This window comes from Chelonus insularis, unplaced genomic scaffold (genome assembly GCF_013357705.1).
Source record: "Chelonus insularis isolate UGA/USDA-ARS -01 unplaced genomic scaffold, ASM1335770v1 scaffold_277_pilon, whole genome shotgun sequence".
In the NCBI taxonomy this organism is placed as follows: Eukaryota; Metazoa; Arthropoda; class Insecta; order Hymenoptera; family Braconidae; genus Chelonus; species Chelonus insularis.
The window spans coordinates 125,545-151,600 of record NW_023276791.1 but is presented as its reverse complement, the minus strand read 5'-3'; the positions used below and the strand labels follow the sequence as shown (position 1 = coordinate 151,600).

At 30.7% G+C, this 26,056-nt stretch overlaps 5 protein-coding genes across 7 annotated transcripts; 3 read left to right on the top strand and 2 right to left on the bottom strand.

Annotated features, from left to right (window-relative positions):
* The first annotated feature begins 325 nt into the window (after positions 1-325).
* On the top strand, positions 326-7,304 carry Vps35 (Vacuolar protein sorting 35). Of its 3 annotated transcripts, XM_035093568.1 has the most exons (11): positions 326-1,790; positions 1,858-2,029; positions 2,969-3,167; positions 3,306-3,429; positions 3,544-3,739; positions 3,816-4,094; positions 4,212-4,448; positions 4,902-5,050; positions 5,124-6,030; positions 6,110-6,253; positions 6,354-7,304. In XM_035093568.1, exons 1-11 carry the CDS (start codon positions 859-861, stop codon positions 6,531-6,533), a joined length of 3,519 nt encoding a protein of 1,172 aa, XP_034949459.1. In that variant the 5' UTR covers positions 326-858; the 3' UTR covers positions 6,534-7,304. The 3 variants fall into 3 exon arrangements, with proteins under 3 accessions (XP_034949459.1, XP_034949458.1, XP_034949457.1); XM_035093567.1 differs by lacking the exons at positions 326-1,790; positions 1,858-2,029 and adding an exon at positions 2,097-2,459 and having other exon boundaries at positions 6,354-7,302; XM_035093566.1 differs by lacking the exons at positions 326-1,790; positions 1,858-2,029 and adding an exon at positions 2,097-2,459 and having other exon boundaries at positions 2,948-3,167; positions 6,354-7,302.
* A 380-nt stretch (positions 7,305-7,684) lies between these two features.
* On the top strand, positions 7,685-11,798 carry LOC118073362 (uncharacterized). The gene is made up of 2 exons (XM_035093821.1): positions 7,685-7,804; positions 7,895-11,798. The coding sequence occupies exons 1-2, from the start codon at positions 7,787-7,789 to the stop codon at positions 11,762-11,764; spliced, it is 3,888 nt and encodes a 1,295-aa protein (XP_034949712.1). The 5' UTR covers positions 7,685-7,786; the 3' UTR covers positions 11,765-11,798.
* On the bottom strand, positions 11,787-18,439 carry Spt6 (transcription elongation factor Spt6). Its single transcript, XM_035093820.1, has 7 exons — positions 18,261-18,439; positions 18,035-18,125; positions 17,300-17,496; positions 17,101-17,220; positions 13,452-16,891; positions 12,230-13,369; positions 11,787-12,043 (listed from the first exon to the last, which is right to left on the bottom strand). Exons 1-7 carry the CDS (start codon positions 18,297-18,299, stop codon positions 11,845-11,847), a joined length of 5,226 nt encoding a protein of 1,741 aa, XP_034949711.1. The 5' UTR covers positions 18,300-18,439; the 3' UTR covers positions 11,787-11,844.
* Positions 18,440-18,558: 119 nt separating this feature from the next.
* LOC118073363 (uncharacterized) lies at positions 18,559-19,936 on the top strand. The gene is made up of 4 exons (XM_035093822.1): positions 18,559-18,898; positions 18,985-19,209; positions 19,303-19,501; positions 19,587-19,936. The coding sequence occupies exons 2-4, from the start codon at positions 19,027-19,029 to the stop codon at positions 19,805-19,807; spliced, it is 603 nt and encodes a 200-aa protein (XP_034949713.1). The 5' UTR covers positions 18,559-18,898; positions 18,985-19,026; the 3' UTR covers positions 19,808-19,936.
* Positions 19,937-20,752: 816 nt separating this feature from the next.
* On the bottom strand, positions 20,753-24,654 carry Vps50 (vacuolar protein sorting 50). The gene is made up of 6 exons (XM_035093819.1): positions 24,300-24,654; positions 23,693-24,208; positions 22,926-23,608; positions 21,534-22,793; positions 21,265-21,454; positions 20,753-21,136 (listed from the first exon to the last, which is right to left on the bottom strand). Exons 1-6 carry the CDS (start codon positions 24,342-24,344, stop codon positions 21,026-21,028), a joined length of 2,805 nt encoding a protein of 934 aa, XP_034949710.1. The 5' UTR covers positions 24,345-24,654; the 3' UTR covers positions 20,753-21,025.
* Positions 24,655-26,056: the final 1,402 nt, after the last annotated feature.

Sequence of the window (26,056 nt, the reverse complement as noted above, 5' to 3'; positions counted from 1 at the left end):
TTTATGTGTTGTGTCTATCATAAGATAATAGAAGTCAGCGAGTATTATAGCCTACAGGTACATTTCACTTAAGTTAAAAGGATTCTTTATTGATGATGGTAATGCATTAATTTAATATTCATTATAATCATTCTCCTCATCAGTATTAATAGGATTGACGAATTGCTAATTGGATTTATCTTTCTTCAATCGTAATTATATTTGTTAACATTCTTTAATGTAGTAAAAGATATTATATGAGGTTGAAAAGATCATAATGTCTTCTCATTGGAGATTTATTATAAATCTATTCAATTAATGATATTTGAACAATCGTTAAAGCAAACAGTAATGATGTTTACATGAGAATACAGGATAAAAAATATTATTACAGTTATTTATTGACTCAACACAGCTGTTCATGTTTATGTAAAAAATTGACTTTGAAAATTTCATTTTTTAATATTTAATAGGTTGTTTAATCATAAATGTTATTAAGTCAGAAAATTTTTATTATTTTACCTTCTTCGGGTTAGATGTTGACATGAATATATCAGTCATGCCAGAGGGATTCAGATTCCATGATCAAATGTTTGGTTATGTTAATGACCTATTTCTATTTTTGCACATAATTCGGATAAGTAGTAGTTTATTATAAATTTTCTTAGATTCTCAAAGTTTCGAATTTGCCGCTCACGTTTCTTTGAAGAGCCAGACCAGCTGCATCAACACTTTGTGTATATTCTACCGACAAAACAATACGTTGGCTTAACTATTCATTTTTTATATCGAAAATAGATTACATTGATAACTGAATTCTTTTATTTTTGTATAATGAATATAAATTCAAATTGTTGACAAATTTATGTAAATTGAATAATGGATAAATCATCAGAAATGATAAGTGAAGGAACTATCGTAGAAGTTAACCAACAAGAAGATGAAGGAAACATACAATCAAAATTATCATTTGAAGATGCTATTTTATCACGATTAGTTTATTCATCAGCAGTATTTAAAAGTCAACAAAAAGATGAACCTGAACTGTCAATAGAAGAGAAGAAAAAAATTGCATCTAACCTCCTAAATAAAAGTCATGCTCAATTTCTCTCTCGTTTTGGCAAATATTTAAATAATAATTTACTAGAGTACTTTTCTATCATTGATAAAAATGATTATGAAGTAATTCATCATGTAAATAAATTGAAAAGGTATTTCAACAATGACAGAAGAGAAATGGATACGAAAAATAGGAGATATGAAGCTTTGAAAACATTGATAGAAAAAGGAGAATATTTTAGTGAAACTGCAATGATGAATAGAAATCCATTGCTGTATGATAATCTCATAGGAAAATATCTTACTGAAGCCGAGAAAAAAGCTAGAGATAGTGTCAATGAAAAAGACAATACGCTGGTCAATAGGTTGATGAAAGGAATTGATAAAGACGAAGCTGACGAATTAAAAAAACGACAAGAAGATGCTGAAAATGATGTTTTAGAGGAAACTGATTCTGATTCAGAGACTGAAGAAGATGCTGACACTGATGAAACTGATACACAATCATTAAAGCATAAGACAAATAAAAATGTACTACCTCAGGAAAATAAAAATATAGGTAACAAACCTTCATCATCATGGGGTAACATTCCAGAACCTGATAAAGAAATTGATGAGAATGAATCTACAACAAGTAAAGCACTTACAAGGGAATATATTTCTTCAAAGGAGCAGAAAATTCTCAGAGAAGAATTTATATCTCACATGTATCAGACTTTTCTAGATGGCAAAGATTCTGAATTTGATTACAGGTATAATTAAATTAATATTTTATTTTTTTGTCATTATTGTATCTAATAATTGTTACATTTTTTTTAGTACTGTTGACGATAATGAAGCATATGATAATCTTGACATAAAAACCCATGATGAAGAGGAAAAATATTTTGATTCTGAATCTCCAGAATGGGTTGCTTCACCTAAAACTCAGGATAAGATACAGGATGATGAATCTGAGGATGAGTTGGATAAATATATGAACTCACTCAAGGTCGAATAATATTAATATAATGGATAAATATTTATTCAATTTATGGAGAACGAGGTACTGAAAATATTATAATTTATTTGCTTTAGGAGCAATCTCATATCGACGAAGATCGTCTTAGGAGTAGCTCATCTTAATTAAAGTCTTCAATATTTTTTATACTCTCTTAATTAATTTATTGTTATAAAAATTGTTTAAAATTTAAGTTTATATAAATAAAAAATTTCAAAAAGTTTCACAAATTCGCGCATTTTTAAATAATTATTGACAACTTAATAAATTTTATCACAAGTACCAATACATAAAAATTAAAAAGTGAGTGGCGCCTCCTCATTGACAAATCTAGTAGGAGATGTTAATGTATTGGAGTATCATTTGTGAGTTAGTGTGTACAGTGGGTGGGCAAATTTTATTAATTCATTATTAAATAATGGTAGGTATTTTTTGAAATAACCCCTAGTAATGTTATTAGTTCAATGTATTTGCTTTATTTATCCATAACTACATTAGTAAAGTATTTCTATGTATTGTAAAAAAAATACTGGATGTCGGAGGTTACATACCACTGTTTTATTCTGTCATTTATTTTAATCAACTTGTTGGTATGCTTACAAAATCTGTAAAAGATTTAATGTACTTATGATTATGCTTCTTATTTAAATATAAATAAAATCTAAAACATTTTATAATTTTACTCTATTTATCAAGCATAACCTTGTCTTTTTTTTAAATCATTTTTTAAAATGTAGAAATATCATTTCTTAGTAAATTACTATACTAGCTAAACAAGTAGCTTTTCTTTCCGGAATATTGATAATAATTTGTAATGCATTGAATAATGGTATGAATAGTTTTTTAAATAATGTAGTGCATGTTGTTAATTTTGGCTTGACTGGCATGACTACCTGGTATTCCTGGTAGGTATCTTTATTTTTTTCCCAGCCGATTACATCTGTGATGACTGGCTTGGAGGAGCAAGAAAAACTATTGGAAGATGCAATTGGAGTCGTTAAAGTCCAGGCACTGCAGATGAAGTTTTGCTTAGACAATGCCAAACTTATGGATGCCTTGAAACATGCTTCAACTATGCTTGGAGAACTGAGAACCTCTCTTTTAAGTCCGAAAAGCTATTACGAATTGTGTATCCTTTAGTTAACATACGGAATACTTAATATTAATCATTTTTTTATTCATCAATTTATTATCATCATGTCATCAGGAATTCGTAATAAATATCAATTAAAAGTTATATTGAAATCCTTACATTATGCATAAACAGATATGGCCATCACTGATGAACTTCGACATTTAGAATTATATTTATTAGACCAATATCAAAAGGGAAAAAAAGTAACAGATTTGTACGAACTCGTCCAATATGCCGGGAATATTGTTCCTCGTCTGTAAGTAAATTATAAAAGTCCGTAACTTAATTATCATTTTTCTGCTTTTATCATTAAAAAAAAATTTTCCGTTTTTATTATCAACGATTTTTATTATTCATTTTCTTGTTTCAGATATCTACTTATTACAGTTGGATTAGTATATATAAAAACCAATCCGTGCCTCAAAAGAGATTTATTGCGAGATTTAGTTGAAATGTGCCGTGGAGTACAGCATCCATTAAGGGGTTTATTTCTACGTAATTATTTGCTACAATGTACGCGAAATATATTGCCTGATGTAATAGAAGGAGATGATGAAGAAGGAACTGTAAGTTTTAATATTACTTTCAGTTTCAAAAATTTTAATATTATATTATTTTTTATTTTAAATAATATAATTATAGGTTCGTGATAGTATAGATTTTGTACTCATGAATTTTGCTGAAATGAACAAATTATGGGTTCGTATGCAGCATCAAGGTCACAGTAGAGATAAAGAACGAAGAGAACGTGAACGAGAAGAATTAAAAATTCTAGTGGGTACAAATCTTGTAAGATTGAGCCAATTGGAGTCTGTGACTCTAGAAATTTATAAAAAATTAGTGTTACCGGGAATTTTGGAACAAGTTGTAAGCTGTAGAGATGCAATTGCTCAAGAATACTTGATGGAATGTATCATTCAAGTAAGAAATAATCATTTTTGTCATTATCATTATTGATATTAAATTTGAAAACAATATTTTTTTTTTTTTTTTCATTGATTTCTGAATCATAAATAAATAATCATAATATTTTACTAGGTATTTCCAGATGAATTTCATTTGCAAACTCTAAATCCTTTTTTAAAATCATGTGCTGAATTACACAGTGGAGTAAATGTTAAAAATATAATAATATCATTGATTGATCGTCTGGCGTCGTTTAGTCAACGATCGGATGGAGTAGGTGGCCCCGGAAGTCCTGGTCAAGCTCTAGGAATTCCACAAGATGTACAATTGTTTGATGTTTTTAGTGATCAAGTTGCAACAATTATCCAGGTAAAAGTGCATTCATTATTATTTAAACACAATTATAACCTATTAGATATTTATAAATTATTAATTAAGAGTAAATGAAGATATTACTCCATAATATGTATTACTGTTATTTTTTTTTTTTTTTAACCTAATGCTATTTAAAAGTAGTTAAATGCTTAAAGACAAACATATTGTAGGATTTATGAGTTAAAAAAATGAAGCGCAACCTAATTAGTTCTTTTTGTCGATACTAAAAAAAAAACCATGGTAATACATATATTGGAGTGATAGTCTTACTCACGCGATCAATGATGACTGGATACTGCACAGGACGACTGAAAAAATTTGTGAAGTTTATAAATAAACATAGCTCTTACTCATCTAGTTTAAGTCTGAGATAATGAAATATTGTATAAATATTAAATTTCTTTAGTATAATTTATTATTCTTACTATTTGATATATTCTTTTACAGACCAGACAAGATATGCCACCTGAAGATATCGTTTCACTCCAAGTAGCGTTAATTAATCTGGCTCACAAATGTTATCCCGATCGTGTGGATTATGTTGATAAAGTTTTAAACACAACTGTTCAGATATTCCAAAAATTAAATATAGAAAAGTAAGTTATTTAATGAACTATTAAATAACTCTTATGGTAATAATGAATTTAAATTATTTGTTATAATTTACAGTTTGGAGTATAACAGTGCTGTATCGAGAGAGCTCTCCAGACTGATGAAGATACCTGTTGATAATTACAAAAATATCTTAACCGTCTTAAAATTAGAGAATTATGCACCACTTTTGGAGTATTTTGATTATGAAGGAAGAAAGTCATTAGCTATTTATATTATTTCAAATATATTAGATAATGAAACGTTAATTCCTACCCAAGAACAAGTTGATATTGTTTTATCAATGGTATCACCCTTGGTCCAAGATCAACCGGATCAACCAAATATTGAAGAAGATCCGGAAGATTTTGCAGAAGAGCAGGGATATCTTGGACGATTGATTCATCATTTCAAATCAGAAACTGCCGATCAACAGTATATGATTTTGAGTGCTGCTCGAAAACATTTCAGTGCTGGTGGTAACAAGCGAATAAAATACACTCTTCCTGCAATCGTTTTTCAAGCATATCAACTTGCTTTTACTTATAAAGCAATAAAAGATCAGGACGATATGTGGCAGAAAAAATGTCAAAAAATATTCCAATTTTGTCATGCCACAATAACAGCTTTAATGAAGGCAGAGTTTGCAGAATTACCACTCAGATTATTCCTTCAAGGTGCTTTGGCCATTGGAGAAATTCGATTTGAAAATTTCGAAATGGTAGCTTATGAATTCATGAGCCAAGGATTTTCAATATATGAAGATGAAATCAGTGATTCTAAAGCTCAGTTAGCAGCGATCACTTTAATTATTGCAACTTTTGAACAAATGAGCTGCTTTAATGAAGAAAATGCAGAACCAGTAAGAAATCAGTGTGCTCTTTATGCAAGTAAACTATTACGAAAACCAGATCAATGTAGAGGTGTGGCAACATGTTCACACATATTTTGGTCCGGAAAATCTTTGGCAACAGGAGGAAAAGAGGTAAAAGATTTCTATATTTTTTCATTCACATGTTGAGTAGTTCTATTTAATCAAGTATTGATCTTTTATCTGATATTAGATGCAAGATGGAAATAAAGTATTAGATTGTCTCAAAAAAGGAATTCGAATTGCAAATCAATGTATGGACACGTCAGTACAAGTCCAACTTTATGTTGAATTACTTAATCATTACATCTATTTTTATGAAAAAGGAAATACATCGGTAAGTAAAATATCATTCTAGTATTTAAATATTAGATAATTTATCTTTCTCTATAGATTGATAATAAGTAAGATATGTTCATTCATGATTATTTTTATAGGTCACGGTACAAATATTGAACCAAGTGATTGCAAAAATAAAAGAAGAACTCCCTAACTTAGGAATAAGTGAAGAAACCGAACAAATTCAAAAGCATTTAGCAAACACTTTAGAACATTTAAGAAATAGAATGAAACTTTCTGATTCCGAAGGACAACCCTACCATGGTCTTGTTTTATAATTTTCAAATTTTCTGAAATTGATTTGTTGTACGAATTTTGTTACGTTTTGGAGCCAATCTGGCTGGTACAGTAGTTTTTTCAACGAGACTTTTTTCTTTATTACATCGCCTTGGTGCTACCATTAACGCCTACAACAACCTCGGGCTCAAGCCACGGATGTCGCGCTTTAGGCTCAAAATTCTATTGCTAATATTCTTAGAAAGCTTATTCTGAAGAACAACTCTACCATGATCTTGTTTTGAAATTTTAAAATTTTCTGAAATGAATTTGTAAATATGCTGTAACAAATTGGAGTGGAGCATCATGTTTGTAAAAATTTCTTCAAATTTTTTGGTAAAAAATTCATTAAATTGGTGACTAATTGTTGGATATTTTATAATGATTCGATCATTAATATCTTGCACTAATACAATTAGTATTTAAAACTAATCTAATAAATCATCTACCATTTTACATTGTCGTTTTTATGATTCTGAATCAGATTTTGATAAAAAAGTTATTATATACTGTATAGGAATTAAAAGTGAGAGGCAGCTTAGAGTAACAGCATCTTTTTGGAAGTTTTTTTAATAGTAGGGATTAATTCCTGCTTATTTTTATTAATGAGGAATAATTATTTTAAAATTAATATGGTAACATTGGCTGTTTAATTTACGTTATTCAAAGCTGTTTTCCCTTCTGCATTAGTTTTTTAATGCCCCGAAAAGTATTGGTATTATAGAAATTTTAATGTATAAACTTTTATCTGTATATTTGTTAAAATAAAATACTAGTTGCAAATACTAAGTAAATTAATGATTTTTTAATGATACTAAAAAATAAGTGATAGCTTCTATATATAAAATCAAATACAATAAGAAAACGGAAAACGTTGGAAAATCCAAAAGTTTCATTTTTTTTTATGAAATTGAATGAAGCAGGATATATGTATATATACACTCTATGTTGCTTCGTCGTCGCTTAGTAGTGAAACGGAGCGCAGAACACAACAATTTGTTTTCCTCATTTACTTGCGTTCAGTTGTGTGAGAAAGTGTTACTGCGCTCATTTTTCTGTGTTAAATACACAAATTGGTGTAAAAAAAACTTCGAAATAGTAAAATATAAAATTGTCTTTTAAAAAAAACATTGACATTTTGTTGATTTTTATTATAACTCAGTGGTTTTACTATTTTGGAGGTTATGTTTATTTTTGTTGATTGTTTTGTACTTAAATTTATTAAAGTTTGTAAAACTCTAAAATATATTTAAAAATGGATTTACCAATTGAGGTTTGTCTAATGTATTCTTTAGTTTATTGTTTTTACTCTAATTAAATTTCAATAGCTAAATATTTATATTTTGTATGTTTACATTTCCAGAATACTTATGGTTTTTTTCGAGTGGACGAACGATGTAAAAAACTCGAACGAACTGTAAAAATGCTTCAATTAAAACAACTCGAGAAAAAAAATACTGAAAACGGCACTCCTGAAATAGGAACAAACATTTCAAGTATAAATGGAGATGCTTTTGATACTAGCTATGCCTATTCATCTAAATTAGGAAGTGAAATAGTATCTTCTAGTTCAAATATAAAAAATTTGTTAGGACACAAAATGAATTTATTCAAAAATAATAATAATATCGCAACTTCGAGTGTTAAAAACAGCCCTGACAATGACTCAGCAAGAGCTATTATGCCACCACCAAAGAGTATTCCAGTTTTTGGTAATTCATCAAGAAAAAATGCTTTAACAACTTGTGAGGCTTCTATATCAAATCAAAAACATGATCCTACTGGATTAGGATCTGATTGTTTTCATCCAACTTTAAGTGTTATTTCTTCTATTAAATGTCCAAGTTCACATCAGGCAAATCCTCCTATAAAATATGCAACAGATATTGAAAATACTCAGAAAAATGTGTCAGACATTACTAAACCAGATAGAATTTTTGAACGATGGAAAGTTATGATCAACGATAAAGGTCAGCTCATTATTAAAGGAATACTCAAAGATTGTAAAAAAAATGTCAGAAGTAAACCCGTTATTAGAAGAATTAATGCATCTGTTGTTCAATCGTGTTTTAATCATATTTATGAACTTCAAGGTCGTATTTATGACGATCAACATGAATTACCAGAATATATTCGGGGGAAATTTTATAATGGATTCCCTGATGATTGGGAAAATGTTTTCCAATTATGGAGAAGTTACATTTCTGGTGGATGCAAACCTTCTTTTAGATGGCCTACACCAGTAACTGATAGTGATGACGACTTGAAAAGTGACATTACTGAATTGCCATACTCTCAAGAAGAAAAAAGATCTCATAGTCATACTCAAAATTGGCATGATTCTATTCCTCTTGAGAAAACACTGAAAAAACTTCCAGAAAAAGCTTCATCTGAATCTTCAAAAATTATCACGGAAAATCTCAAATCGTCAGGAAAAAAAATTCAAAATGTCGCTAAAGATTCACCTAAAAAAACTATCAGTCTATCTGAAGAAACGGATGATACACCTGCAGGAGTAAATTTATTCCTGGAAAAAATGCATGATCAGTATTTTAATAATTCACCTTCAACAAATCCTACAATTGATGAAGATATCTCTAATGCTGTTGCTAAAATTTTGAATAACAAAAATTGCTCTATTGAATATATTGATAAGATTATTGAAATGTTTAATTGTTATAAATATGTTATTACGTCAAAGTCTCACAATTCATCTGCAAATGTTACTCATAACAATTCCAATATTTCTACAACTGAAAAAGCTCCTTCAATAGAGCATGCATCTAAAAATTCAAATATGACTTATACAAAAGTACAACATTGTACACCCAAAGATTTAAATCAACACTCAGTTCAAAATCACAGTTATAATTATGACAGTGTATCAAAACCTTCTCCAAGTGGATCCAATGTACCAAGTATTGGGAAAGTTCGTAGAAAATTAGACAAAAAAGATTATGATAGTTCTGAACTATCAGATAGTGATACTGAAATTCGAAGACGAAAATCTCCAAGAAAAGTTTCTAAAATGTACAAGAATCGGAAAATTAGCAAAGCAATGTCTAATAAGAAACAGCCATTGCGAAGATTAAATGAAGATAGTGATGATGACTATGTTCCAAAGAAAGTTGTATATCCCAATTCAAAAAATGTTCACGAAAGTCAGCCCGTAAATAATGTTCATACTCCAATGCATGAAGTAGACTCTGAAGGTTTTATGAAACCTATACCAAAAGTTCAGTCTGTAAATATATCAAATAATCCTATAAATGCAAATTTACCACCATCAAAGTACCATCGACAACAGAAAGCTGATTCTCCATCCACAATAACAGGATTTTTAGCGAACTATGATTCATGTGTAAGCATTTCTGAAGATGATCGAAGAGTTCGTACTCCTCGACCAAAGTTAGATGATAGAAGAACAGTTAATGATATAGATGGAAAAACTTTATCATCTTTCAAATTAAAATTAAATCAAAAAAATTCTAATTGTTATTACGATTCTAGTGTAAGTATAACTGAAGATGAAATTAATTATACAGATAATAGAATGAATGGACCTGATATAAAGAAGCAAGTCCTTCAAGAACCGAATATACAATGCTTTCAACAAATGTTAAAAAGAAATTTGAAGGATAAAACAAGTAATACAGGATTTTTTGATAAAAGAAATTCACAAGATCATTCAGCAATTAAAGAGCAGTCTTCATCATCACAAACAAAAGAACAGAAAGATTTTGCTTTTTCTAAACATCTCAGTCCTAATTTGAATGATAATAAAGAAAATACATTACATCAAATTCAAACAGAAAATCAATCAAATCAACATCTTTCTGGAAACTATCAAATGAGTGCTAATAAACCTCATCAACTACAAGACAAAATAAAACCGTCAATTATCAGTGTTGAAAAAGTATCGTATGAAGTTGATGATTTTTTATTAAATACATATTGTCAAAAAGAATCAATTAAAAATGATTCTTCAAAAAATAAAAAAAATGAAAGTGATTTAAAAGAAAACAATAGTTTACCAATTCTTTCAACTTCAAATAATATTTCTGATGCCGTAAATTCTAAGTCTTTGGAAATAGATTTTAAAATGGCATGTAAAGATGTAAGTGTGCAACTAGAGGACATAAAAAATACACTAAAACTTAAACCAAATACTTCGAAGAATGCTAATGACGATAAAAGTAGTGAAAAAGTCATTTTTGGATCCGAAGAAAATCCTAAACAATTAATGAGTTGGTTTCCAAATGTCATAAAAAAAGCTGATTCAACTTATGGTCTAATTTTTGAAGGTAAACTTCTCAACGAGGCAGGTCATGTAGTGAATAAAAAATTTAGAACTAGTTTTATTGTTAAAAGAGTATCCTTGAAAGTAGTAAAAACAGATAAAAACGAATTCTATCAACTCATTGGTGATTTAATTGATACAAAACACGTAATTCCTAAAGAGTTACATAAGTACTGCATTAATGGATGTCCTGGACAAATTACCAAGTTCTGTGAAAAATGGAAGAGTATACTTGACAAATCTAATGAATTGGATGGAACAATAAACAGAATTGATATGACGAGTGCACCTCAGAGCTCACGAGGAAGACGTATTTTGCCTGCTTTATCATACTGGTCTGGTGAAAGATTAAGTGTAAAGGGTAAAAATACTGTATATACTCCACCAAGATCTCTGTGCACTTCCCTTGAAATATCTCAACAAGATTGTTCGTTATTGGTGAAGAAAAATCTAAGTAATTCAGAGCAACGAGACAAACAGAAAAGTTTTAATAAAGAAAAAGAAAATATTGTTAATGAACAGATTATAGAAAATAATAAACAACTGAAAGAAATTACTGGGTATAAGAAGAAAAAAGATGAAATAAAATTGCGCAGAAGTTATCGAAAACGAAAAGAATCAGTAAAATCAAAGAAGCAAGTTAAAGATAGTGATTCCAGTAGTGAAGAAGAACGTCCAGTATCAAAGAGACGAAGGAGTGGATATAATGATGCACAGAAGCAAAGAAATTCACAGGAGGGTTTAAATAATAATGATAATGACAAGAAATCTAGTTTCGAAAAAAACGAAGAAAAAAAATTGAAACGTGGAAAAAATATTGGCGATAAACAGAATATTAGCCCAATGAATTCAAATGAAGTTATTGTTAAATATTATAAAACTACTTCATGTAAAAATGATTTATCCGAATATGAATCAAGTATTTTAGGGTAAAAAATATTTATAAATAATTAAATTTGCGTTTGGAGGATAATTTTTATTATGAATAATAATAATATACAGCAACAGTTTTGCTAACTTTCATCATAGAGAGGAGTACCATCACCACTAAGCGACATACTCCGAGGACTAGAATTTGTATGTGGAGTTCCTCGGGGTGATTTATAAGATGGCGTCCTTCCTGATTGACGATTCCGATGACTTGATCGGCTCATTGCATCTTCGTATCCTCGAGGTGTTTTCCTCACATCGTCATACCTCGGAGTGCTGTTACTGTAATAAAATTGAATAATTAAATTTAATTAATTACTTTTACTTTTTAATATTAAATCTAATTAAATGTATCATTAATTTAATGGTTGATAATCAAATGTATTATGTACAGTCAATTGTAATATTAATAATAAAACATAGTCTATGAACTATTTTTTATCAAAAACTTAAAGAATTTGTACTTACGATCCTCTTGGAGTCGTTTGTTTAAGTCGAGCCCAAGCTTCAGCAGCTTTTTTCCAATCTGTAGGATCTTGTGAATTACCAGAAGGTGTCTGTCGATGTGGTGCTGAGCCTGGATGGAGAAATTGTTGTTGATACCTTGGAGTAGGCTGCGAATGATGTGGAGTATGGGGTGGTGCCTGATATGGCGTCATATACGGAGTTTGCCCTGAAGGAGTATACGGAGTATTTGGATATGTGTGCATTCCTCCGTATCCAGTGGCCCCCGATGCTCCAGGAGTGTGTGGAGGATAATGATGAGGAGTTTGATTGGCTACTTGTGAGAGTGAATGAAGCATATGATGAGGAAGATTTTGAGCTACCCTCTGAATAGCATCTGAGTTCATTCCTCCGACTCCAGGTGTTGTATGATACGGAGTTCGTGATGTGACAGCTCCTCGAGGTGTGCTTGGAGTAGTTTGGCCTGGAATGGGATCTCTAAAGTGTTCTTTAAACCATCGAAATAGGTCATTAACACGACCAAACATTTGACCACGAAATCTGAATCCCTCTGGTATGACTGTGACATATTCATGTCGACATCGAACTCGAGGAAGATATGATAATAAAAATTTTCCTGGATAATTTTTTGCTGCAGAAATAATATAAGGGATTCCTCCAGGGTTTTCTTTCTTTTGCTCTTTCAAAATCTCTTCAGCTTTGTCTTTAATGCCATCCACATTAACTTTATAGTATTTAAAGTCGAGTAATTCAGAAGCATAACCCGCCATCGGATTCACATGTCTTGCAATAATTTCGTCAAGATCTTCAAACTCTTCATTTCCAATCCATAAACTTTGTCCCAAGGAGAATGCATTTCCTTTACCTTCCTCTCTCACGTCGATATGTTGGTAGATATCATCAGTGACTTTCCACGTAACTGTCAGGTGATCTGCACCTTTACTGCTAGGCCTAACAATTGCTTCTCCTTGTTTCATCGTTTGCATTAACTTTTCAGCTTCCACAAAACTGATATTATGGAAAGATGGATGAACAATTACACGTTTTACATAAGTCTGTCTTTGTTTGATTTTCTTAGTATCATCTTCTAATTTAATGTCTTTTTGTTCTTCTTCTGTATCGTAAAACGGATCTCTAGAAGGTCTGAAATAGAAAAAAAAAATCATGAGCCTAAGAGTATTGAAATGTTATAGTTATTTTAAATAGTCAAATAATGAAAATTTACCTCCATTCATGTCCTTTATCAGCAAGATCACTGCTCTTACTAGTACATTCAACACTAAATCGATCGACTTCAATCTTAATAATACGACAATGAATAATTTGGCCAATAGTGACTCTTTCTTCAGGGTTTGCCACATGTTTATCAGATAAATTTTTTATATGGATGTATCCAGAAACTCCATTATCCAAACGAAGTCTTATACCAGTAGCTTTTCCAGGACAAGAGCCAGCATCAAAATGATTCCAGACTTCAGATAATTCAGGAAAATCATTTTTTAAACAAAATGGACATTGCCATAGTCCAGTCTCATCATTTCTTACAGGATTGGCTTGATCTAGTTGCTCTCCTTGAGGTTTTCGATGACTAATACCAACAACTGTGGCTAAAATTAATTTTCCGATGTAAAATGTTTCTGGACTTTCTTTAGTTAAAATGTCAAACAATTTTTCTGGACTAGGAGTCTGATATGGACTCCTAAGATCTTTATATCGACAATTTAACTCAGCTCTGATATCATACAAGGTAACACATTTATTGCCAAAGCCTTGTCTCTCTAATTCCTCGGCAAATGCATCTAAATCCAAGTCTTTTAATCGTTCTGGTGATTCTAAAATTTCTTCTAAGGCTCCAGCAGGATTAGCATCTTCATCATCATATTCTAAAGCATCCACAGCCATTTTTCTAGCCCATTCATACGTCTCAGGATGAACTCTTGAACCATCTAACACTTCAACATAAGCTTCAGTACTGTCTCCAAGGCTATTGGTATCGATCTTAATAAATCCAGCACAATTGATGAAGACTTTTGGCCCCATATGACAAGCAGTAACAAGTTGAGTTCGGTTTTCAAGCCTCTGGTTTGTTTGTTTGAGCATTTTAATTAAAGCTTGTCCTTTTCTTGGTCCTAAGCCGCAAACAAATTGAACTAAATTGCCTGCATATGCTTGTTGAACTGCTTTATTAACATCTACACCTACTTCATTAACTCTATTGACAAATTCTAAATAAAGATTTTCCAACAATTCGTCTTTTGGCAGCTGATCTTGGAGAGGATGATACTTAAGACACAAAATTTCATCATCTGGGGTGCATAATTGTGAAAATTCTACCAGAGGATCTTGAAGACGTCGAGCCAGTGAAATTGCTTGGCGCAAAAGCTCAGGATAATCTCTGAACTCAGATACACCTTTATTGCTATTAGCATAAATTTTAGCTAAATCATTGTCAACTATCTCTACTTGTATAGAAGGAAATTGCTCCTCATCAGCAAGGGTTGTAAGACATTCTTTGATGTCAGCAACTATCATTAATGCTTCTCTGGACTCTCCACCAACAACAATGACATGTGGTTTTTTTGTTGCAATAAAATTCCTTATGGCTAATAAGTCAGCTTCTTTCATGACTTTCTCATCTTCTCTAAAACTATTCTTCCTCTTTAATAAGTGAGGCAGCCTCAAATAGTCAGTGCATTCTCCATCAGGAGCTATGATGCATGTAAAAGCAGCCTGCGTATAATCTGGAACGTAAGATATTGCCATGACACGTATACCTTTACTAGTATCCCATTCTTCATCTTCTTCTTCAGGAAACTCTACTGAAAACGGAGCTATCTTAATCCAATTATACATCTTTCTACAGCACGCTCGCATCACATATTCTTTAGCTTCAGTAATAAGATTAGATTTTAATTCTTTCTTTAAATCTGGAATGACCATTTTTGTTAATGCCATTTCTACACTTCCAACTCTTAAATTATTCCAATCTTGAACATTTTTACTGAATTCATCCCTAATATATAATTGCTTCATCTCATCAACATAATTATTACTAGTATTTCCTTCAATTGTGTCACTCAATATTATAGTAATTAGTTTATCCTCCTCTGCCATGGCCAGTTTGAGGAACTGGTCTTGTTGAAGATCACGAACTGGTTTATCTTTCAAATACTTCATTGTATAAATAGGATGGTTTTCATCAATTTCCTTAATTCCTTTTTTTGTAGGTTTTACTGATAATTTTGCTCGTTCCATATACATTTCTCTTACACACTTTCTAACAAGAGGTTCACGAGCTAACTGTATTGCTACCATCAGTTGTGCTGCTTTAACAATCTCTTCTGGAGCCTTAAATTTTTTGCCAATGTAATCTTGGGCTACCACAAGAGGTTCAATAGGCTCTTGATCTACTTCATGTCGTTGATAATTATCACGAAGATTTTCAGCAAAATGTTCTGGAGTTAAACCAAATTTCTTAGCAAAGGAGTCTAAACCAGCTTTCCTACAAATTGCATATGGTCCAGTTCTTACAGCTTGTTTTAGAGTTTCATCTGGCTCTTCATCATCTTCAAGTTCAATTTCTTCATCGAAATTGACTTCCTCTCCATTTTCTTCAGCTTCCAGCAACTGCTGTTTCCTCTTTTGAATTTTTTCTTGTCTTCTGGCCTCTTTTTCTTTCTTCCGAACAGCTTCTTGCATTGCTGGGATGTCATGGCTGTAATAAAGCATGAAATGATTATGCACATCTTTCAATTCTTCACTGGTTTGTACATTTTTCAAACGATCGATATCCTCTTCTTTAATAACACGAACACTATCAGGTAAAGGAGCATCTGGATTTTTCATAATCTCATCTAATTGGAAGTTTCTCATTTTTTCAAATAATGAAAGCAAATTTTCCTTTCTTTGCTTCAATTGACACCACTTAGCATCAAATTTATACACTTTCCACAAATCATTAATGTTTAATTCAGGAAGAACATATTCTTTTCTGTAAAATGAAATAAAAGGTACTTCGAAATTTTGATTTCTCATGAAATCTAATGCTTTTTTAATTTTTCCTACAGTTTGAGGGCCTTTTCTAGATCGATCACTCATTTCACCAACAATAGAGTCCTGTAATGAAATTGTTGGACGACAAAATGCTTGTTGATAAATCCATTCTGCTTCTTTATCCAGTTCATCAGAACCTTCAGGAACTGGAGTGATTGGCATTGAGCGTAATTGCATTCTTTCTGGGATATCAGTATTACGAATTTCATTATCCATATCAGTAAAATGTCCACGTTTAAGTTCACTAGGCTCATAAATTTCAAAAATGCTTTTCCTTGTGGTCTTTTTCTTAGGTTGTTTCTTTGGCCGCTGTGGTCTTTCGCCATCTTCTTCAACATATTCATCTTCCTCTTCTTCTTCGTCTTCTTCATAATCTTCATCACCATATTTTCCAAACTCATCATAATCGAAATCAACACCGAAAATATCCTGAGCTTCTTGAAGAGCAGCATCAGAAAATATTGGTTTCTTTTTTCGTCTTTTTTCAGCGATTGGTCGGCCTTCATCATCCACAATAAAATCATCTGCGTCCGAATATTCTCCTTCACTTCCTTCGTCATCAAATGTTTTAGGTTCTTGTCTATGACTCCTTTCACTTCGTCGTTCATCCTCCTGAAAATATACATTAAAAAATAAAATCTTGATCTAACTTCGTAAACGATAAATTTATAAAGCGTTTAAAGCAAGACGAGCTCTTTTATGAATGAAGACCTACCACTAGGGCATCCCTTTCCTTTAAATTTATGATAGCACGAAATCATTATGGAGAATATTACTACACTACTTAGAAGGATAGGATGAAACTAAAAAATAATACATACGTCTCCTGAACCTCCTTCAAACAGCTCATTTGCTATTGCCTCTCTTTCCTCTCCTACTCCTTGCTCTTCTTCATCATCGGACTCTTTATCTTGTATTCGTTTCAAACGTTTGAAACGTTTCTATAAAAATTTAAATTAAGAGTAATTATAGATATTAATATTTTTTTAAGTGTAATCAAAAGAAAAGTGAAAAACTTACCCTTTCTACTGTAATACCAAGATTTTCTTCAATGAGATCGTAATCATCGTCTTCAAGTCTGTCGTCAAAATCTTCATCATCACTTTTTTTCCTTTTTTTCGAATCACCAGATGCATCACTGTCTTCACCTTCACTTTCCTCAATAGGGTTATCGTCAATTAAGTCTTTCAGCTCGTCTCTCCATTTGTCCTCATCATCTAGAAATATGATAATATCGATCGATTAAATTATATGGAAATAATTATTAAGACTTAAAAATTTTGTTATTAATATAAATTTTACAATTAGTATCTCATTAGTACTATGTGCCTATGTTAAATTTTCTATAATTTTTTTCATTACTCCAAAAGTCAAAGCTTAAATTTTCCGGAGTTAAAAGAGAAATACTTCTTAGAATACTTCTGAGAAGTCAAACCAAATATACTCATAAACTTTTATGACAATTGCAATCTACCTGAAGAAAAGTAAGAGTATGCTTCGTCTCGATTTGGATGAGCCCAAATTGAACTCAAACCAGACCTGCATCACTAAAAGACGCCCGCATAAGACCCAAATCAGAGAGGATAGACTAATCCTTCTTATCTGACCCAAACAAAGTACGAAAATATTTTGTGGAAATAATGTGTCTGTAATAGTGCATTTATGCTCGACGTCGACATATTTATTTGTTATAGGTGTCTATCTAGTTTGGGCTAGATTCTAAATTTTTACTTGAATATTACAAAAAAAACTAACCTTCTTCTTCCTCTTCACTTTCTTCCAATGTTTTTTTTGGTTTCTTTTTTCTACTTCGATCTATACCCTCATCTTCTTCCTCCTCCTCTTGCTGAAATATACAACAAATATTATCAATTATATCAAATTTTTACAAGAAATGTGTCAATCATGACGCATAATATAATTAACATAGCAAGTGGAGTTACAAATGTATTTCTGTAAATATTACTTATTTAATAATTACCTCACTTTCTTCCGCTTCTGAATCTAAAAAGTCAGCCATTGTTCACAAATATAAATAATATATTATAAATAAACAAAATAAAAATGTTTAAATATAAAGCACTAATTTTGTCAAACAACTTGATGAATATGCTTGTCCTACGGGAAATTAGCAACTGGCAACTGCAACTGATGAATGATGCCGGCGTGCGTGTAGCTCCTACCTGCCGTTATTCTAGCCTCTTTTTCATTGGTTGGCACCAATCAGACCACAGGATTGCCAACTACAAGTAATGAAATTTTTATCAATCTTTACGTACAACTGCTGCTACAACGGTTTTACTCCAGAAATATCATTTATTTGTAAACAAATAATAAGTTCATTACAAACAATAACGAAATACGACTATTTGACAGAGAAGTTCTTGTTAATATAGTTTATTGAATGTAAATATGTAGTAATACCCGTTTTTGTTTCAAAAATTCACCAGCTTCAGATCATATAAGTCAAGCAGAAATATAATTATACTTGAATTGAAATCATTACTTGAAAACGAAAGCTTCAGATTTAATTTCAACATATCTTTTAGTTTATTAAGTGTTTTACTAATTGAATAACTGATTATTTATTTTCTAAGTATTGATATATCGACTTTGAAGGTATTGGCAATTTTTGTACTTGTATGCTTTTTGTATTTTCAGTATATTAATTGTTTATAATATTTATTCAATTTTACTTTTTTCAGTAATATAATTATCCTGTGAGTGTAAAGAAAAGAAATATAACAATGTTTACATCAATTTCGAACCCGACATTGTCGAGTAATGCTGAAAATATTATGTCATCACGATCAGCAAAAGCTGTGAATGGAAAACCCAAAGGGTTATCAATAAGGTCAGAATCAGATCGAAATATTTCTTGTTCTGGCTTTAAAAATTTAGAAACTCCAAAAAAAGATTCGACGTCCAAGGTATTGTATATTTTTAGATAATATTGATTTAGCATGAATTACTCCTACGACTTCTGTGGTAATTAAAATGAGAATTTTCTTTCATTTCAACAGACTTTGAAAGTTATTCGGGAAAAACAGAAAAGCGGGCTTTCACCAGTATCAAAATCACCTCATTCTTTTGGTAGAAAGAAGTTTGGTGAAGAATTTATATTCAAGAAACCTAGTACTCCGATTCCACTTGGCAAAAAAAATATTATTAAAGAGCCAGAAACTTTAGCTGGAGGTTATTATGATCAGGAAAAAGAATTTAGTATGTAAATCTTATGGTTTCTTTCTCTTATAATTTTTTATATTTAATAAATACGTTTAATATAATTCTTCAATTCATTTTCCAGATCAAAATTTAGATAACGTTGGACTAGATAAAGAATTTACGGCATTAATCTTATCTCGTATTAATTGCACTATTAAGCCGTTTGAAGATGATTGCTTATCCGAGCCTGAAATATTGGATACACCAGAAGTCGTTGATCATCTGAAAAATATTTTTGATTTCTCAAAATGTTCTCCAAAGAAGATTAATGGTCCAGAATTACCAGAACTATCTCCTCTATAAATGAATACTTTAAATATTTAAAGAATATTTTTTTACTGCTTAAATCATAAGTGTTATTAATCAATTTGTGAAATATTTTAAGGTTTTTTATATTCATGATTATTTATTTGTAGTTTTGTAATAAAATGATAATAGGAGTAATTTTTAAGTTTAATACATTCGTAAAGTTAATGAAATAAAGAAAATTGTGAATTGTATACCATCTGGATTTTTACAAATATTAATCAAGTTAAACTTTATCTACTAATAAATTTCAAAATTAATTGAAGATTAAATTTTAACTTAACTAATGGTTGATAATCGAACCACATTTTATATTTTATTATACGAAAAATATATTTAAAATTTTTATTTCCATTAATTATACATTCTTTTGTATCATATTAATTACTTCTGAGAGTAAAAGTTATTTACAAGTAATGCAATAATGTGTATACGACTATGAACCTTTTTAAATTCACAGAACAAGATTTTCCAGAAATGGGAATATACGCTATTTTCTTAATTATTGAGTAATCTATTGTCTTATTACCAAATATACATAAAAACTGACAAATTTGTTAAATAATTGATATATTTATATGTATGAGTCAATTCGATTCTCTGATAGAGAATGTCTGGAGATTGTCTCTCTTTACATTTGGTTTGATATTCACATAAATTAATAATCGTATATAAAAAAAAGATGATTGTGAAAAAATATCGTCTACTGGAAGCAAATTAATTTTTCTTTAAAGCAGTACCGTTTAAGAATTGAATCCATTTAATGCTCAAATTTAAATCTAATAAAAGCTAACGAAAAAGGTAAAATAACAAATTATTGATAAATATGATAAGTTTTTATAACAAAAATAAAATTAATTTTTTAAGTATATAGAAATAAAAAAATTACGTTATGAGAATAAACATTGAACAAAAAAAAGCACAAAAAACACCATAAGAAAAATCAGTTTAAACAAATCATGATAAATACTGAAAATTGAAAAACTTAAGACCAAAATGATTAATCATTGATTTTAAATCATTGAGATTCTAATTTTTTGTTTTATACTCTATATCATAAGATGAATCGCTGGTAAATACTATAAATTATTTTGTATATAATAATAAACTCTTTTTATAAAATTCATTGAACATAAAAAATCAAAACTGACTGAAAAATTAAACAATTGTCATATTTTGGGATTAACCGTCATCGGCATCCCATTGAATTTGCTGTTACCGATTTGAACGTGGGCCTTCTATAACTCCAATCAATCGTTGTCGTGACTTCTTGTTATTCTGACACGCACAAGAGATTAGACCAACCAAGTGTTTTACAGAATATTCCTAAAAAATAATTATTATTATTAATCAACGAAAGTACTCTAATACTTTATACTAAACCTAAGAAAGTATTTAATAAATTTAACAAACAAATGATACTTTCTAAGTTCATTTACAATGATGGTAATTACCTTGTGTTCTTTTACCCATTCCTCAAGTGTATTTTCTGGAATATAGTACGCTTTCACATAAAGTTCTACATATTCACTATGTGGCATTGGTCTGATATTTGTAATCATTTCAAACTTAGACTTCAATTGTGTAAAATCTAACTGCATTAATCCTCTGCCACCATTTGAACATTTTTTTGTATTAGAAAAGCTATAATATATAATTTATTTATTTTGTTAGCTATTTTTTTTTAAACAATAATTTTTATAACTTATAAAAAAATACTAACCCCTCTACTAACGTATGTGTAATTAAGTGGGCAACATTTTCCCAAATAGCATTTTTAACTTCTACTGATAAAGGCACAATATAACTAATGTCTTCAAGTCGCTTTGCAAATACTTTACATTCTTGTAAAATTGAATCAACATAATCACTATGCTGAGACATGACGTCTTTTACCTCCCAATTAACTCGATTCATTAAATTTAAAATATTTGTGACATCAAAAAATTTAGATACAACAGCCATATACACAGGTTTTCGTAGATCAGTAGCAGATTCGATTGTTTGTATATAAAATTGATTTAAAAATCCTCGTTCTGGACTACTGGCTATTAATTGTTTCAGAAAACTCTGTAAACTTTCATACTGCTGTCCCAAAAAAATAAGAGATTCAACACCAACTACTCGCTCTGCCAAACCATATAATTTGTCATCTTGCGTCAGGTTTACAATTGATGATAACTGAGGACAACGAACTTTGTGGTTGGAGTTATTTGTATCCTCAGAGGTTTCATCAATAATAAGACTTTCTTTAATACGTGCTAATGTTAGCTTAAGTTTAGGACTATATAATTTATCACTGGTAATTTGCAAGTCAGACGTAAAAAATAGATAAATAGTATATAAACACAATTCAAAAAACTGAACCATCTTTTGGATTACATCAACAGCTATCGAACTTAATAATCGAGACATTTGTAAATATCTTCCACAAACTCTCAACACATTAAGCGTTGTATTTGTTACCATAGGACCGACATATGTAGGTTTTGGTTTTCTCTTCGATGCTCTTATATTATCTTTTCTACTAATAAATTCAATTTTAAACTCTTCATCAAGATCATCATCAGACTCTTCCGAAATATAATCACATTCTTCATCATTGAGATTCGCAAGTATATCTTCATCTATTGTTTCATCAAGACCGATGTCGAAAGGTGACATATCATTTTCAAGATATTTTTGAAGCCATCCACTGTTGGTTGTAGAATTTTCTTGAACAGATACATTCAAGTCTTCTATGCTATTCCAGCTTTTACAATTCACCAACGCTGGTCGTAGACTCTTGAATTCTTGTAACTGAGTCGCAACAAACGTTGATTTCACTGGACATAATTCCCAGCCATCATGTTCAAGAAATATCCGTAATTCATCCAGACGTGAAGCATGATAATGAAAGAAATATCGGGAGCATTGTTCTTTCATCGATTTCTGAAGGTTTTCTGATTTACTATCACACAATTCTTTTCCTACTTCCGTTAACCTAAAATTAGTTAATAATTATTTAATTTTCAATAAAAAAAAACAACAATTATTTATTTAATGTTCTCGTGAGAAATTTTGACGTTTTTTTAACTTATTAAATTAATTACAAAGTAAAAGTTAATTTACTTACCTATTGATTGTCCCCAAAATTTGAACGAAATGTTCAAATTTGTAAGTAGTGATATCCGCACTGATTAATAACATTGATACTTTAATTTCAACATCGTGCCATATTCTTGCCATGCCTGTTTCTAATTTTTGTTTTACGTATTGCTGGCTAAAAAGACCATCTGATTCTTTATCATTGTTGATCTCAACTATATGCTTCGAATTAGTATTGTGCCAACTTAATACTTGATAGTACGAATATATTATTTTCCATAATGCCTTGCTAAGGTCAATCAGACAATTGATTAAATTTTGCTGTGATATTGATTGACATAATTGTTTATATTGCCGTTTCATATCACCACCAGCATAAGAATGAACAACTGCAAAAGCAGTACTGTGAATTGTTGCTGTAAAATGCATGTGCAGTTGATCTATGGCTATTTGAGTTTTTCCTAAAAGTTTATAGGCTTGATGAATAGAACAATAAGTTTTTTCATTAAATTGTTGGCATATTCTTGATAATGTAACATCTAATGTTTCTTCGGCTTGTTCTAGAGTATCTTGAAGTTTTCCATTTAAAGCTGCTACGCAACGAAAGTGTTTGTAAGTTTGTGCTACACTTTGGCATTCAAGGAGAAGAGAAATAGCTCCTGGATAATTTTCTTCTGCTAAAAGCTCTTGGAGACGATCTTCAGTTCGTTGCTACAAATATATTTATTTATATTCAAACTAATACTTTGTCGTTAATATGACAAAATAAAAAATTAATAAATGTATTAGACTCACCAAAGTTTTTATGGTATTGAGACTATGTAAAAGCTTTTGAACAGTTTGTCTCTTTTTGTAATTAGCAAGAATACCAAGACTTGCTGTAGTAAATTGTAGTTTGGCAGAATTAAGATTTTTCCTTCCAGTTTGGCAAACTTCAAGTAAACTTTTTAATTGATCTTGAATTTTAAGAATTTCACTGAATTCTTGGTTACATGTAGTTTGTTTCTGTAGTATCAGTTGGAGAACTTTTTTAGATATAACTTGTTGCTGTTGTTTTAGTTTTTTACTATATTTCTCGATATTTTTACAGTTAAGATCTTGAGAAAACTTAGTCAATACATGTCTACATGAATCAAAATTTCCGTCTGCTTCAAAATAAACTTGTTCAACTGACTCGAGAATATCTTCATCGGGTATTGTTTCACTATCTATGGAATGACTATGCTCCGATTGGTTTTCATCACGCTTACAATGCTCGTCAGGATTTAAAAGCTCAGGATTCAAGCCCATTGATGGAATCCTCGATTGGTTCTGTGATAAAAAATTGATATGTCTTACAAAAATATTTCTCTCAAATAAAAATGTAAATTCAAAAATTAATCAACGATAGACTATTGCAAACCTGCTTATTAATAAGTTCCAAAAATTTGATTTTTAAATCCTCCATTGCAATAATATTTGAATAATCGCTAATCACACATTTTCGAAATCAATTGACTCAGTAAGAATTATTATTCTTTTTATTCAACTTTTGCTGAGAATTAAATGATATATATTACACATATTGTCATGTACATTGACATTAATATTTTTGTTATTTCGATGAATGTTATACGAGCTAGAAAGTTACATTTTATTATTTATAACAAAATAAATACTGCAATTAATTTATTCCCATAACATTTGAATGATTAATAATAGGTTAAGATCAGTAAGGAATGTGTATTACAAAAGTTCTTGATTTGCCATCACTGATATGACGTTTCGCCCCTCGAAACGTAAATACTAAAGCTATGTTTTCATGGACTTTATAAGGTCAATATTGTGAAGAATCTCAACAGATGTTGCTACTTCAAAGTTCCGAATCATTCATGAAATCGAAAACTTTAAAAAATTCAATAGGTGCCGTTCCGGGATTATTCTACAATTCTTCAAATTTTCGCAAAGAAAGTCATTTTCGACTACAATTTCGAACCCCCCATGAAATGACACGGTAAAAGATAGCGCAAAACGATGACACCAACAGAATTCCTGGATTGTCGATAGTTATTTCTTTCTTTTAAAAAAATGCTCATATCTCGGAAACGGTAAGAGATAGCTCAAAAATAACGAAATTTTCAGGGGGGTATCCTATGGGGGGTTGGTACTTTCAGTCTTCTACACGATGACACCAACAGAATTCCTGGATTGTCCATAGTTATTTCTTCTTTTAAAAAAATGCTCATATCTCGGAAACGGTAAGAGATAGCTCAAAAATAACGAAATTTTCAGGGGGTATCCTATGGGGGGTTGGAACTTTCAGTCTTCTACACGATGACACCACGAAAATTCCTGGATTGTCCATAGTTATTTCTTTCTTTTAAAAAAATGCTCATATCTCGGAAACGGTAAGAGATAGCTCAAAAATAACGAAATTTTCAGGGGGGTATCCTATGGGGGGTTGGTACTTTCAGTCTTCTACACGATGACACCAACAGAATTCCTGGATTGTCCATAGTTATTTCTTTCTTTTAAAAAAATGCTCATATCTCGGAAACGGTAAGAGATAGCTCAAAAATAACGAAATTTTCAGGGGGGTATCCTATGGGGGGTTGGTACTTTCAGTCTTCTACACGATGACACCAACAGAATTCCTGGATTGTCCATAGTTATTTCTTTCTTTTAAAAAAATGCTCATATCTCGGAAACGGTAAGAGATAGCTCAAAAATAACGAAATTTTCAGGGGGGTATCCTATGGGGGGTTGGTACTTTCAGTCTTCTACACGATGACACCAACGAAAATTCCTGGATTGTCCATAGTTATTTCTTTCTTTTAAAAAAATGCTCATATCTCGGAAACGGTAAGAGATAGCTCAAAAATAACGAAATTTTCAGGGGGGTATCCTATGGGGGGTTGGTACTTTCAGTCTTCTACACGATGACACCAACAGAATTCCTGGATTGTCCATAGTTATTTCTATCTTTTAAAAAATGCTCATATCTCGGAAACGGTAAGAGATAGCTCAAAAATAACGAAATTTTCAGGGGGGTATCCTATGGGGGGGTTGTACTTTCAGTCTTCTACACGATGACACCAACAGAATTCCTGGATTGTCCATAGTTATTTCTTTCTTTTAAAAAAATGCTCATATCTCGGAAACGGTAAGAGATAGCTCAAA